Source organism: Magnolia sinica, chromosome 2 (genome assembly GCF_029962835.1).
Source record: "Magnolia sinica isolate HGM2019 chromosome 2, MsV1, whole genome shotgun sequence".
Classification (NCBI taxonomy): Eukaryota; Viridiplantae; Streptophyta; class Magnoliopsida; order Magnoliales; family Magnoliaceae; genus Magnolia; species Magnolia sinica.
The window spans coordinates 125,302,157-125,317,606 of NC_080574.1; the positions used below are offsets into that span (position 1 = coordinate 125,302,157).

The following is a 15,450-nucleotide window of genomic DNA, read 5'->3' on the forward strand; positions in this document are numbered from 1 at the left end:
GGCTATCATGGGCTGATTCCAGACCAAAGAAATCAAAATTTTGAATATGATCCAACCCGAAAGCTTTAAAATGTGGGCAGAAGCTACCCCCCAGGCACAGCCGTGCCTGCTGCATATGCAATTTGACTGCCAGTGAATCAACCATTACTCTGCCAGAGTATCAACTACCATTGGGAAAAGCTCACAGGTGCCCTGGCACAGATGTTGCATGGTCAAATCATCAATCTGGCAACCCGTATGCTTGTAACTTTTGATGGGCCAACAACAAAACTCAATTTGATTGGAGGATGCTACCTCTCAAACATAGGCTTCCCCTTTCTATCCGTTGGTTTTCCAAGCCATGAATGGGATAGTGATGGTCATCTGATTAAAATGGTCCCTTGGTTATGTTATCAAAAGTAGACTCCATCAAATGGACCATTCTTATTGTTCGCATAACTTTTGGTCTGCTTGACCATCCATTTTTATATGGCATTGATCCAATGGAAAACTTGCTCAGATCTGTGTGAACTTTCTACGGGTAAGTAAGTGCAATGGACAGTCTAGATTGGTGATGTGCTTGCCCATGCACACAAGCGCCTGTGTGGAAATGACTAGCCTTCTTGCCCAAATGAGAAGATCTGGAAGGCTAAAGGCTCTATGTGGAAATGACTAGCCTTCTTGCCCAAACGAGAAGATCTGGAAGGCTCCAACCCTGTCCAGGGACATGCTTTCTTGGATTACTATAAAATCCTCACAATAGATACTCCCAAGAAGATAATATCACTATTACCGACAGATGCTTCAAGCACTTTTACGGGGAATCAGGTGATTACTTATTTCTGAATCGCAAAACTGCCAGTGGTTTTGGTCAGGCATGTCATGGGGATGTGGATGTCAGGCCCTTTAATCACCATCAGAATATCCTCTGGAATAAGGTAACAATCCCTCTCACTATGCTTGGCTGGTGGGAGACATGGGCGCACCTACTTTCAATGCACATTGCACACAAATCATACTTAAAATTTTGTAACAGCTTATTGGAAAATTTAATGCTGTGTTGGTGCCTACAAATTCAAGCAAAGAAAGAGGCTTAGGGGGTCCACATTTCCCACTAAAGAGAGGGGCTAGGGGGTCCGGGTTTCCCGCTAAAGAGAAGACTTAGGAATCCAGGCATTGCAGGTGAGAGATGATGCTTGCTAAAAGCAAAAACTTGTCTGCTAAAAGCTCTTTTGGCTGGTAGAAGAGCAATTGTGTAGTCCTATTCCCACCTGATATTGTTTGAGAAACCACATCTAGTTTAAATGGAAAGAATTGCAACAGAAATTTGAGGCAGTTGAGGGAGAATCAGACTGAATTTTAATACAGAACCATGTGGACTTAAAACCTTTTTGAGTGTTTTCACAGAATTTCATTTCCCGTACAAACTTCAAACACCCAAAATGTATAATGCATGCCTTAACTGGCCACAGATGTCATTAAAACAGGAGGCTTACACATCCAAATCCTGAACCAGTACATGTTGGAACTGAATCCTAGGCCTATGCCCTCGTCACAAGCCTGAAAACCTGACCAGAGAATGCCAGTCCTGGGCTGAGCTGTGATAGGAAATGTTATCAAACCATTGACGATGTAGGGCTGCTTAGAGGCCCATTTTCGGAACAATCCATGATCACATGGTTCAGGTATTGCAAACCAATCACCACTTAAACACTTCACTAGATGCTCTCTTTGTATGATAATTACCACATCATGGGTCAGTTTGGTTGGACCGTGGCTTTCTTAACTGCTGCAATTCTGGATTGAATGCTTCAGTGGAGCTCAGTAATCTTTGGCCGCTTTTTCGGCTGATCAGAACTCTGAGAGTCTTCGCCATCTGAATTTTGTTTGTGAAGTTTGTTCAGTGAGCATGTATCATCATCGTCATCACTGTCTTCTGTGTCAGAGCCGTTGCTACAGACAGATGAAGGCAAAATGGGGTGAGAACCAGCCAGTGTAGCTTCAGCAGCTGCTACAGCTTCTGGAGTATGAAGATCTGCAACACCCAAAACCAGATCCTGCAGATACACCTCTGGCATCAGCATCTTGCTATTTACATGATTTTAAGACAGCTAGAGTAAAAGCATTTACCCTTCCAGAGAAGAGGAATGCCATCATGCAGCTAACTGCTCATGGTATGCATGACAAACAAGTGTGTGATCTGTTGGGCCCCATTCTGTATGTGCCGTGACCCAGAATCAGCCCAGTATGGTCATCAGGACCACCAGACTAACATTGCAGTCCACACAGTGGCCAACCACATCAACATTCCCGGTCACCACACACTTGAGGTGTGTATCTTGAGGGAGCCGTGTAGAACCATGGCACGAGCTGCATAATAGCATTTGTCAGAGAAATGTGGCGACTACTCAAGAGAGTTGGATTTGAATCCTGCTAAGACCTGCCACTGTCCATTTCTACCACACATGGGAAGCTGGCCTGACAAGCCAGGGCCACGACAAATGAACAGTGGGTCACACCTGATGAACAGCTAGGATGTTGCATATACACAGGTACATGCAGGGAGAGTAGTACTCCAAAACCTACTCTTTCGAGCAGCCTTAGCAGAGAGCTCACCATTTCAATATATTCTCCTTCGTTCCTGGTTAGCACTTCAATGTCATAGTCCCCTTGATATTTCTGCTAAAATCATTATACACATTTCATCAGGTGTAAAAATAAAGAGGATTAGGTGTAAAAGAATTAGCTTTTAATGGTGAGAGGAGTGTATACCTGTGCATCAAGCTGCAATCTCTTATTAGCTTCAGCCATAACTCCCAAGAAGTCCTTCACTCTTCCAAGTACTGTAGCCAGTGTGATGGGTTATGCAGATAGAAAAATAATCCCCAGATTATTCAGGAATTGGAGCCATCAAGGTGGAGAAATATTAAATTATGATCTCCGGCACCGCTAAAAAAATTGGTGAATTGAGCCAATGTGAGGCCACAAGCCAGGGGACAAATATGGTATGGTATAAGAAAAACTGAATGCTGGATCTTTACAGAGGTCATATTCAATGCTCAGAGAGAATGTCCATACAGAACAGGCTCTTGGTTTGTACAAGTGAGGCTCACAGTTCAGCAATCCAAACTGTTGATAGTGTGGGCCCTGTTGTTGATGGACCATGCGCCAAAAATATCCCACACAGGAAAATCCTGACCCTTCACTTGGAGTCCAAAAGACAAATGGTAAGAAAGAAATACAGCAACAGTCCACATTCAACCAAAAATAAGGTTGGATATTCAATGGACAGGATCTTCTAGCCTGTGGGTTTTTTTTTTTTTTTTGTGTGTGCATGGGCCCATACAAATAAGGCCCATCTTCTCAACAGTTTGGATCAATGAACCGGGGTTTCCTCTTGGGCAAACTGAAAAAACCTGAGCAGTACCGTAAAAACATTTGGACAGGCATTGCATAGTACTGCTTTTTTAAAAGGGTGGACAGATTTAGGTAACTTTCAGATTATAGACAATCTATGTAACTAGCGATAACAGCATCGTCCTAGCTGTCTTCTTCCAAAAGAATTTTGACTAGGTGATGATCAGGTTCAAATCAAAACCAGATCTGATGCGTTGCACTTGACCTGTGACTAATGCGGACCATTGTAAGACTTGGGCAAGCACTTTCAAATTTACTTTTTGTTCCAGAGCCATATGACTTGCTAGTTGCTACATTGCTATGTAGCCACATCACTTCATATTGGGTATTTGGATGTTGTAAAATTTAGAATCTTTTTTGGGGGTAGAGTTGTATAAAAGCATCTATATCAATTTTAAAAACTGCTGCTGCTCTAACTTCTGAAAAGTATAAGGGCGTTATCTTCCTTTTCAAGCAGAGGGGTATTTCGGTAGCTTCCAATCACGATGCAACATTGTTGGAAAATCAGTGGTAATGAGGCTCATATGTTACCCAGATAGGTATATAACCTGGATTACTGGTAACAAAAGGATGCAATATGGATATAGGTATGGAATAACAGGATACAGCATGGATAGCTGTAAACATCACAGTTTAATACCTACAACAAATAGCGTTTGAGGAATATCTCGACCACCTTTCTTCTTCTTCTTCTTCTTTTTTTTTCTAAAAGGTGACCAAACCTTATCAAGAGGAGCAAAATACAACAACTCCAAGAGCATAGAAGACTATGAGATATCATCCCCCGGATAGAGCACACAAAACAAAAGGAAAAATATAAAAATAGTCATCACCTCAAGGATCCCAGAAACCAAGGATTAAACGATTCATAAAATAAAAGATCAATTGGGAATGAAATCCAAAGACAAAAACCCTCTAAAATCAGGCAGACTCATGGGGTGTCATGTATCCATTACGATACGGCCGTATCGGCCGATACGTAACGGTAACGGCCGACACTGTTACGCGTTTTTGGGTCGAAACAGGTACCCCCCCCCCCCCCCCGGTGACCGTAACGGCTATTACGGGGCTGTAACGGCTGTTACGAGCCTAAAAAAAAAAGGAAAAAGAGGGAAAAAAAACGTACCTTTTTTTCTTTCTTTCTTTTCTTCTTCTCCTCCTCCTTCTCGGACTACTGTGGCTGCGGATTCTTCTTCTTCTTCTTCTTCTTCTTCTTCTCTCTCTCTCTCTCTCTCTCTCTCTCTCTCTCTCTTTTCGGTTTCCCTCTCTCTCTCTCTCTCTCTCTCTCTCTCTCTTTTCGGTTTCCCTCTCTCTCTCTCTCTCTTTCTCTCTCTCTCTCTCTCTCTTTTCGGTTTCCCTCTCTCTCTCTCTCTCTCTCTCTCTCCCTCCTTTTTCATTTCGGTATCGAAAACGGAATGGACTGCGTGGCGCTTAAATTTTTTTTTTTTTATGTGTTCTGCGGTGCACGCTAAACAGTGCACTTGTACTGTTTTGTTACATGGGTCTGCTGTAATGTTTATTTTCCATCTAACCTGTTAATTGGGTCACACTGACGTGGATGAAGGGAAAACACACATGTCAGCTTGATCTAAAACTTTTGTAGCCCCAATAAATTTTTAATGGTGGACGTTTAATTATTGTTGTTTCTTATGGTGCGGTCCACCTGAGCTTTGGATCTGCCTCATTTTTGGGCTCATGCCCTAAAATTATTTGGCAAAATGGATGGGCGGTGTGGATATAACACATTCATCATGGTGGGGCCCAAAAAACTTTAACACTCGTGTGCTACTCGTGTGCTACACTTTACAATCAGAGTCCCGCCTAATTCGGGCCCTTAAAAAATTATACACAAGACATGTATTAACTTAAAATTTACCAATTAAATTATGAACTGTAGTTATTAACTCACAATACCAAAATCAAATTGTTTAAATAGTTTTAATTGTTAATTTGTGGACGCTTATTTTTTAAAATAGGGCCTTTTGATTTTTTTCCATGATTCACTATCCAATAAATGTCCACCAATTCATAAGTGGGATAATGCCAATAAATTACATGAATTTGACGCTGATTTGGGGCATGGATTGGTCCTCCAAGTTAGACCCAACTTGGCAATGCCATCTACCTGAATTTAATTTCATTTTTTTAAAGAACTATTGGGAGAAATGATATCAAATTGTTAAGTATATAAATTATATATTTAGAAAATTAAATATATGAAATTTGTAGTCAAATTCAGGTTATCTGGTTCATAAATTTATCAGACAGTCTGATACAACTTCTCACTAAAGAGTAGACTGTTACACTACCATAAACATGTTCCAATTTATAAATGCATGCATATTTGGAATGTTTTGAACATTCCGAAGTTAATCCATATTTTTTCATGTTTTTTTGGCAAAAAAATAAAAATAAAAATTGCACCACTACGGGCCATTACGCACCCGTATCGCCGTTACACCCCCGTATCTGTATCGGTATTGGAGGGCACCATTACGCCAACCGATACCGATACGGGATACCTAGCTGACAACCATGAAATGCACTGATCTAATGATTGTTTCCAGCTTTGCCTCAAAAAGCTAGCATTCCTTTGTCCAAATTCCCCACAGCATAAAAAAGAAGAACAAATCCCACATGACAATACCTTGGGGCAAAAGCCACTCTCCCACCCTTGAAATTAGGTCCAAAATGGAAGCATTGGGAACCCAAGCTAATTCAAAAAGATTGAAAAAACTTTCCCACACAGCTCTTGCAACTTTACAGTGAATGATTGATATTCTTCCACCTCTTTACACATGAGCACATATTTCAGATTGCTATATTACTGTTTTTGAGATTATTGGTTGTAAGGATTTTGTTTGCCATAACATTCCACACAAAAGCTTGGACTCTGGCATGATGGCTCTCCAAACTTTAGCAAGTTGCGAAGGACCATCTATGTTTGTCGTCATGCCTTTCAAGAATAACTTTGAAGAGAAATTGCCAGACCATTTCGAAGCCACATTTCGAAGCCATCTTGTCCACAGATAACCTGTCAATCTATGTAATTGTATCATTTACAAATGAGCCTTCCGAAAGAGCTAATTTCCTCGTTAAGAATTTGACAGAGCATGACATTCCACACCACCTCGTTATGGATCTCCTCATAGCAATCCCCCATCATGCTTCATTATTTGAGTCAGGTTGAAACTGATCAAGGAATCACTTTGATAACAGAGACTCGTCAATCCAAGAATCAACGATAAATCGGATGGCCTTGCTAAATAAGCTGCCCACCTTATGAGAGGAAGTCTGGTTGTCCCTTGGCAATGATCTACCAAAGAAATTGGTTTCTTTCCTCATATCTTAAGCTATATTCCTCGAGGCGGTACCCAAAAACCAACCCTTGATGATTCCTCATGTCCTTGATGCAAATGGCATCTGGATCAAAATCATCACCACCATTGATTTTTGTGTGGCTCCCGGTTGGACCATTCATAGCCCCGGATTTGCTAGGGTATAGACATAATGTTTGATCCCAGTAGACAACAATGGGCCTAGATCTAGGGTATGCAAGCAAGACATCATATTTGATCCCGGTGGACAATAATGGGCACAAATCTAGTGGTGATGATTTGATTCATGCTGCAATGTAACCTCTTTTTCATTTTGTTGTTTTCACATAGACATTTGCTTAAGTTTAGTGGACTTTTGGTACTTTATGTTATCCTAGTTTGTGTCGTTAGACTAAAAGTTATATTAAAAACTAATAGCTTAAATTAATTAGTGTTAGGTTTTTAGTACGAATAACTTTACATTATAATTTTCAAAATTTTAAGTTAATGAATTGAAATTGAGTTTTTCTCCAAGTGAGTGCATCTCTATATTCTAGCATGTGTGTTGACGGAAAATTGCCGAGTTTTGCCAAGCCACTCACGGACTTCGTGTTTTTCAAGGCCTTACAAATTCCCATTGCTTGAGCTACTTGTAGGGATTCTGAGGGCTGTTTATCATGCTGATTTTGTCGACACATCCATCTCTTTCACAACCATTTGTCCAAGTCATCACAACAATCCAAATGGATCGCATATGGTGGTATCATAGTCGCGCCAATCTTGACACCCTATCGCTGCCTCCGCCACCACCAAGCACCTTCCCCGATTTAAAAGGAAAAATAAATAAATTCCCATACCCTTCACCATCTACAACCATTGTCATAGTTCTCTGATCCAATGCCTACTTATCATTGCCACCTCCCATCTGTAATTCAGCACCAACAGTCCTACTATCCATTTTCAACCTCTGGCCAAACCCCAATCTATAACCATCCTCTACAATTGGCAACCGTGCATCACTACCATCCTCTCAAATTCAACAATCTCTAGTACTTATTGTCCATCTTCATCAGAAGTGGCCCCATGACAGCCCCCCAACCCTAAACCTTCAACCCCTAGTTTGGCTGCCATCAAAGACCACTCGCCATCCTTGCCATAGTCATCATCACCATTACCAACCCATCGACAAAAACTCACCTTTGACTTATGGCCCTTCCTCCACATCCGTCACCATTACTTGCCACCATCCTTCGGCCACCATCGCGTTACTGGCCGCACGTCTTTCTTCGACCACAACTTGACCCCTACAATCATCATCGTCCTAATCAACATTCTGCCCGTTATCATCATTGTTGACACCATTTCTACCATCATCGCTGATGTCTGCCACCATCACCACGATTGAATCGTCAGCACGACCACTGCCGTTATCATCATCATCCCCTGCATTTGTGCACAATACCACCATCGCCACCTATCACCATTGTTGTTGCAACCTTCATCGTCGCCCTAATGGTTGTCACTGCCACAACCCCTTTTTGGAAACCGCCACGATGCTGCTCTTTGTCACTGAAATGAGATCTTGTAGGCCTACGCCATTGTTGGTCATATTTCTCCATCTGCTCCATATGTAGATGCAAAGCCAACATCTCTCTTGGTCTTTCATAAAGGGGAAAGAAAAGAAGAAGAAAAAAGGGTGAGTTTACCACCATATAATTGTTTGATGCAAGTTCACCACACTTATGTAGGCGACATCCACAACCATCAAGATTGTCCAATCTGGCCCCTCCATTTTGTTTAGCCCACGACCTCCAATATCCAAACAATCGTCCAACCCTCAATCCCATCCATTATTCAATCAGGAAAAAAAAAAAGAACACAAGAAAAAAGAAATCCAGCTATCCAACTTTGAGCTATTACAATTGTTCAAACCAAAATCATCGATCTTTACATCTCCAAACATTAATTGTCTACAATGGCTCATTTAAGCATCAGTCCATTACCAACCAACTGTTCATAAATCTCCATCGTACCAGGTATTGAGGGCCATGGATAAAGCGCCAAAAGTGTTGCACTATCCATATCCAAGTGTCCGATCATCCAGACCACTCATCTGCCGCCACATGTATGAGGGCATGGAATGGGTGTGCAAAATGCTGTGTGTGCTTATCAAGTGGCGAACAACTGCAGATGATGTGCTCTTGGTGCAAAAGATGAGTTAATAGCCAAAAACGATGAGTCGCCAAAAAGATGAGGAAATCAAGATCCTCAAATAGCAAATAGAGTTGTTGAACAAAGATAGCGAGATCCAACACCTATGAAAGTAACTTGAGGCCCTGGAAGAACCCAATGTTTAGTTCTCAAAGTGGTGCTTGATACATATGATGAACCTTGGACCTCAGCAAGGTTCCCAACTTTGATGAAGGCTTCGCCGAGTGCACAGATTTCATTAAGGAATAAATCTTCAATGAGGAACCTAAAGAAGACAAATTTCAGGTCATCGAATATCTAGATATCATTCAAGATCCAATCTAAGACATATACGACTAAAAGAGCATGTCAAAATTCTAGACCTTTGTACATGCCTAATATTTGATGAGGCACCTGTTGAGGATGACGTGATTGTCCACATTGATAATATTGAAGAAGTCGCGCCTCATGTTGTTGTTGGCCCACCAGAGCTGATCGTGGAGTGGAATTCGAGTCCTCCGAAGTCAACATGGTTTAGCAACAGTGGCAATGGTTTGTATCGGTATGAGGTATATGTTGTCGCCATTAGGGTACCCTATGATAAAACTCGAGGACGAGTTTTCTCCAAACTAGGAAATCAACTTGATGTAGTTCATTCAAGTAGCTATGGAGACTCATACGTACGGCTGTGAAAGAGAATATGATAACAAAAGCGGCGTAATAAATGGTCTTCGAATGTTGTGTTAGTGGCTCAAGCAACGGAAATTCAAAATACTTAAAAAATGTGATGTCTGTGAGTGGCTCAATGGGACCCGACAATTTTTCTTGAACGCATACATTGGAACACAGACATACACTCAGTGGAAAAACTTTAATCAATCTAAGCTATTAATTTCTAACATAACTTTTGATCTCATTCACAAACTAAGACTATCAAAATACCAAAATACCCCTAAACTTAAGCAAACGACTAAACAAAAGCAACAAGATTGAAAAAGAGGCTATACTATGTGGCAAAATCCAAATCATCACCATATGATCTAGGCCCATCATTATTGTCCACCGGTAACAAATACGATGTCTTGCTTGTGTTTCCTAGCAAATTTAAGGCTATGAATGATCCAAATGTCAACAATCTTGAGCCATATGTCGTCTGCATCAATAATGCTTCTAGATCTTCCACTATATCTCTATCAACACTTGCTAAGAGAGCCCAATCTTTTCCCTCACCCTTCCCAAGCCCAAGCGCAAGCCCCATCTTTCCTTTAGTTTTACACCTCCGACGACCGATTAATATGGATTTGGTGGCCCTTGGCATTTCCTTAACTAGAGGAAGTCTCTCTAAACTCTAGAGCTTCCCAATTTTTTTAGCCACCTTTGCTAGAATCCTAACGAGAAACATGGTAGGTCGGAAGGTTGGCCAAGGCCACCTTGATTGGTGTTATTCTACCTTCGAAAGATAAACAAGTCTTCTTCCATCCTACCCATTTTTTCTCAATTCTCTAGTCTTCTTCCATCCAACCGATTTCTTCTTGATTCTCTCAAAACACTCCCTACAACCCAACCAATTTGTTAATTCCTGAATGCACTCCTTGCTCGCTTCAACCACGATCATGGATTGTTTACCTGACATTAATGCGACGCCCCAACACTGACTGATAAAGAAAAAAAACCTTAGAAAGCCTTTTAGATTCTCGACTTGATCCAAAGATATGCCACATAGAATGATTGTATCATTAGCAAACTGAAATGAGATAGAAAGCAAAGGAAAACCATTCTTGAAGCAAGCAATAAGACCAAGGTCAACTGCCTTACCCAAAGCAACCCCAAGCTTTTTGTCTTTAATTGCAAATAGAAAGGGAGAGAGGGTCACCCTATGGAAGACATCTATAACTCATGGAGAAACTATGACATTACCAATTGACCAGGATGGATGAGGCCGACAAAATATAGCCTTTGATCCACCTACCAAAAACTTGCATGGAATGGAATAGGAAATCTCAGTCAACATGATCATAGGCCTTCACCACACTAATCTTGCATACCATATCAGGGATCATTTCTTCTTTCTCGAGTCAATGCATTCATATGCTTAAACACCAACAAGAATATGGTATGTTGCGACATCAAGGGACACAAACTTGCTAACTCCTTAGTACTCTCACCCAAACAGCCCCCGCACAACTCCCCAACAGTAGTTGAGTTTACTAACTCCCACTTGCATCACCAAGTACTACACACCAGGGACTTCAATAGAACTCGAGATAACACCAAGAGAGCGAATGGAACTCAAGATAACACCCCAAGGACTACACGCCAAGAGATTGCGCTATGAAGAGAAGATTACAACTCTGAGTAGTTAAGTCCCAAATGAGCGGTTTCCTCTATATATAGAGTCATAGACCTAAGAGTTCTCTAGGCTCTTTAAATCAATGACTAGGATTGTGACATGTGGCATTCATCCAACAATCAGGAATGCACTAGAAAAATTCTACACACTTTTACATTTCTCTTAGCTACAAAACTCGAGAGAGGACTCTAGAACCTTCCGGAGATCTCTACATGGATATACATTCCAAAACCAGCAGAACTAGACATGCGCTAATTACATGATCTAAAAATACATATAGAGGAATGCACTTGCAGCTATTCATGTTAAGCTACTGTTGTACATCATGAATAAGATTGTGAAAGGGGTACTTTACTGCATGTTGTAAAATTACCATCTTTGCAAGGTTGCAAGTTACTATAATCTAACACGCGATTTGAGTTACGAACATTCAGTTTACTTCTGAGGAAATGGCAAATAATAATAATAACAATAACAACAATAGCAAAAACAACAGCAACAAAAACAAGAACAACAATAATATATGATAATGAGGTTTCTTTGAAGTCCAACTTGGAAGGTACGCAACTGCAATTGGAACATAGACCCTTGATATGAATGTTAAGGACGTCACAATTTGGTTTTCTCCTCCTCATTAGACTAGTAATTGCAATTCAATTCAATAGTGCATCCAAATGGACCCTTAGACAAATATAAACTAAAAAGTTCATTCACATGTAATTCACCTTGGCTTGTAGGAATTGAAGTTGTTAATATCTTCTCACTGCCCTTCTCATTGGTACAACATTTTTTCTTCTGAGATAAAGGATCCTTGTTGTTGCAAACAAGAAGGCTAGACTCTGCATTCCAATCAAGCAAGGGAAAAAAATCCACAAAACTTTATTTGAAAAAGAAAAAACACTAACCCATCTTCTTTGAAAAGAAGAGATTCTTGTAAATAATCTTTGATGATGTTGGATCCAATACAACATTTCTAGGATAAGCTTAACATACAAATCAATGTGTAGGGTCAACCATGATGTTTGAAAGACATCCCAATCTATCCATCAAGCACACGCCCTAATGTTCTCCTTGGCAACCAAAAATCTGGCCAATCCAAAGCTTGCCACACCATGTATAATCACATGTTATGGCCCACCTGAGGTTTGGAATGGCCTCATTTTCTGGATGTCCATTGCCCATGGTTGGATGCATCTTATAAATGGATTAGATGACATATATAGAACACAGTGGGCCCAACATAAAATCTGAAAGATTTTTAGAGGTGGGCGTCCCCATCCCAACAGTTCCCTGTGGTGTGGCCCAACTGAATTTTAGATCGGCCGGATTTTTGGGTGCCAAAGAGAATGATGTACGGATTGTTGACCTCTAAAACATCACAATGAGCCCCACATGTAGATTTGTATGTTAAGCTTATCCTAGATACGTTTGTATTTGATCCTGCCTCAACTGTGAATTATCTGGCCTTGTTAACGAGGTGGGTCCCACCTTGGTTCAATCAAGCCATAAAAACTTCATTGATCAGATGATCTTAGCCATCCAACAGTCGACCTACGAACAATCACTAGAAAAGAATTCTGTCAATGGTCAGCATCCAACGTGAGAAGCCCCACCAATCGGATGCGCAGGATCATCCAGCTGGGGTGGTTGGCAGAAGGTGCTTCATCCATGACGGGGCCCACACTATCAACAGTATAAATCATGGATGGCTGCGCCTCATGTCCAATCTAGTGCAGCACTCTAAATAAATAAACAGATGGGTACTGCGCTAGACAAGAAAACAGCATTTTTGGCTCCATCCAGAAAACAAGCCATCCATCAGGTGGGCCCCACATGTGGAGTAGCCACGCCTCAATCCCTCCCGCCAAAAAATCCTAAGCATCAATGTAAATGAAAAGTTACCAACACTGACGCAATTCATGCTGTTAGTATCACCCAATGCAAGAGATAATTTAGGCATCTCCCATCCAGCATCAAGGCCCATCATATGAACGGTGCGGATCAACATAAGGTGGGCCCAGCATACACAAACTGATCGACTCAGGCTACATAGAAATGGAAGAAACGAAGAGAGTAACCTATGGAAGAGGGTTCGTTCTGTTCTTCCGACTTCAAAAGATCTTTGCTTCTATTCCCCATTTCTACACCTGCAATCGCCATTATAAAAATTAAAAAATAAATAAATAACTTTGAATTTCTTTTCTCAGAGGGTAAGAGGAAAGGTATAAAAATAAATAAATAGCTATGGATATTACAAACCCTTTAAATCAAGCTCCAGCCCCCGACCTATCAATGACAGGGGTTTTTCTGTTAAAAACCTAAAACCGGCTGTTTTGCTCATGAAATATTCAAGAACAAAAAAAAAAAAAAAACTTGCGAAACGCTTACACGAACCGAATTAGCTCGGTTAGCGCGCTCGATACGGTTCGAAACTGAGTTCGAACCGAGTCAAGCTGACTTTTTTTAACTCGAAAAAAAAAAATTCGATCTGAGTTTGAGCTTGCCCAACCTCTATTCAACTTGGATCGAACCCCAACTTGAATTTCGAACCGAGTTTGAGCGTGCCCAACCTTGATTCAACTTGGATGGAACCCCAAGTTGAATTGAACTCGGATCAAACCAGTTCAGTGACTCAGTTATTTTGATATTGACGTTGCTCACCAGTGTTTGATGAAATGAGTCAATAAAGTGTTAACTGGTGGCAAAGAAGGTATGAATGTTAAACAAATACCTTTGTATCTTGATTTTAATGCTCTATACTAAATGTTTGATGAAATACATGTAAATCGTTGCTACTATTTTATATACGGTGGGAAATTAAAGGTGCAATCGATACATTTAGGAAAATATTTTACAGGCTTGATCTTGACTTAAACTCTACTTGAATTGACCCGAGATGCTGACCTAATTGAGCCGAGCTGGCCAATCAAGCTCGAGGACTAAGCCAGGCCGATTTCAAGCTGAGATATGCTACCAAGCTCGACTCAGTCTAATTGGTGTACAGCAGTACTACTATTGCTAACAAACACGAGCACAACTTGGCTGTGGGTGAGACCCCAATGATAGGAGCCCACCTCAATATATGCATTGTATATCCACATGGTTCATCTGTTTTTCCGTATTAGTTTAGGCCAAGATCACAAAACGGAAATAGATACAAATTTCAAGTGGACCACAACACAGAAACAGTGGTTATTTATCATTAAAAACCTTTTGTGGACCATAAAAACTTTGGATCAAGCTGATATTTGTTTTTTTTCCCCCCCTTTGATCAAGGTCTTTGTGACCTTATCAACAGGTTGGATGGTCAATAGACATTACGGTAGACGCTAAGAAAATTTTAATGTTAAGTGTTCAATAACCATTGTTTCCTGTGGTGTGGTCCATATGAAAATTTTATCTGGTTCATTTTTAGGACTTCAAGCTAAAATAAGCTGTAAAAACAAATTGACGGCGTGGATATACAATAAATAAGTGGCATTCTCTGACCTAGTGGTGGGGCCTTCAAGCAAATTCTAATCTAGGCCTGGCCCATTTGCTGGTGGTGCTTTGCATGAATCTCATCATGGTCCAATGCCTTATGAAGGAGTGGCGGATGCAGCGAGATCAAACCATGGCGAGCGATGGGAGTTGGGTCGATACCTTCTGGGTTTGGATGATCCTAACCGTTGATATGATAGTCCCACTGTGGATGCCTGATGGCCCATATGACGAAATTGCAGCCCTAAACCTACCGGGATGGACCTAACTAAATTCTTAAGTGGACCCGCCAGCCCCGGGCCTTGCAATCCAGCCCAAGCTCATCGAGAAGTGGGTCACACTCAAAAGCTAGATGGGCTAACCCAGTTCAATCGACAGCACTACTCATGAGAAGTGGCATATTTTCTGCTTGTCTATTTGCATGCGGCCAATGCATATCTAGGATATTTCAATTTGGACGACTCATATAGTGGGGGGCCATTAGATCAGACGTGTGGACCATCTAAAACATGGGCCCCATATGTTGAATCCTGGGCAGCTGAAAACTGTACGCTTGTTGCTCTATAGGATCCTAATTCCTGGATGTGGCTATTTGGCAGGCGGTTTATTAACATCGGCAAATGTAGTCTGCTACCATGATGGATTCTGTGGATGTGTGGCCCATGATTCTTAGATGATCCTAACCATTGATTTGTGGGCCCAGTAAGAATGGAGAGG

The 15,450-nt window shown here is 41.1% G+C and overlaps 1 protein-coding gene across 4 annotated transcripts; it reads right to left on the bottom strand.

Moving 5' to 3' along the window:
- Positions 1-1,315: 1,315 nt before the first annotated feature.
- Positions 1,316-13,597, bottom strand: LOC131237556 (uncharacterized). Of its 4 annotated transcripts, none has more exons than XM_058235387.1 (6): positions 13,513-13,597; positions 13,332-13,400; positions 11,979-12,092; positions 2,752-2,822; positions 2,596-2,658; positions 1,316-2,036 (listed from the first exon to the last, which is right to left on the bottom strand). In XM_058235387.1, exons 1-6 carry the CDS (start codon positions 13,592-13,594, stop codon positions 1,791-1,793), a joined length of 645 nt encoding a protein of 214 aa, XP_058091370.1. In that variant the 5' UTR covers positions 13,595-13,597; the 3' UTR covers positions 1,316-1,790. The 4 variants fall into 4 exon arrangements, with proteins under 4 accessions (XP_058091370.1, XP_058091369.1, XP_058091372.1 ...); XM_058235386.1 differs by having other exon boundaries at positions 2,596-2,661; XM_058235389.1 differs by lacking the exon at positions 11,979-12,092.
- Positions 13,598-15,450: the final 1,853 nt, after the last annotated feature.

Excerpts from the sequence above, each read along its gene's own strand:
- LOC131237556 (XM_058235386.1), bottom strand. The coding sequence starts at position 13,594 with ATGAGCAAAACAGCCGGTTTTAGGTTTTTAACAGAAAAACCCCTGTCA. Across the intron at positions 12,093-13,331 it reads GAACGAACCCTCTTCCATAG|AGTCTAGCCTTCTTGTTTGC; the intron begins GTTACTCTCTTC and ends ATTGGAATGCAG. Across the intron at positions 2,037-2,595 it reads AAGGAGAATATATTGAAATG|GATCTGGTTTTGGGTGTTGC; the intron begins GTGAGCTCTCTG and ends GTGTATCTGCAG.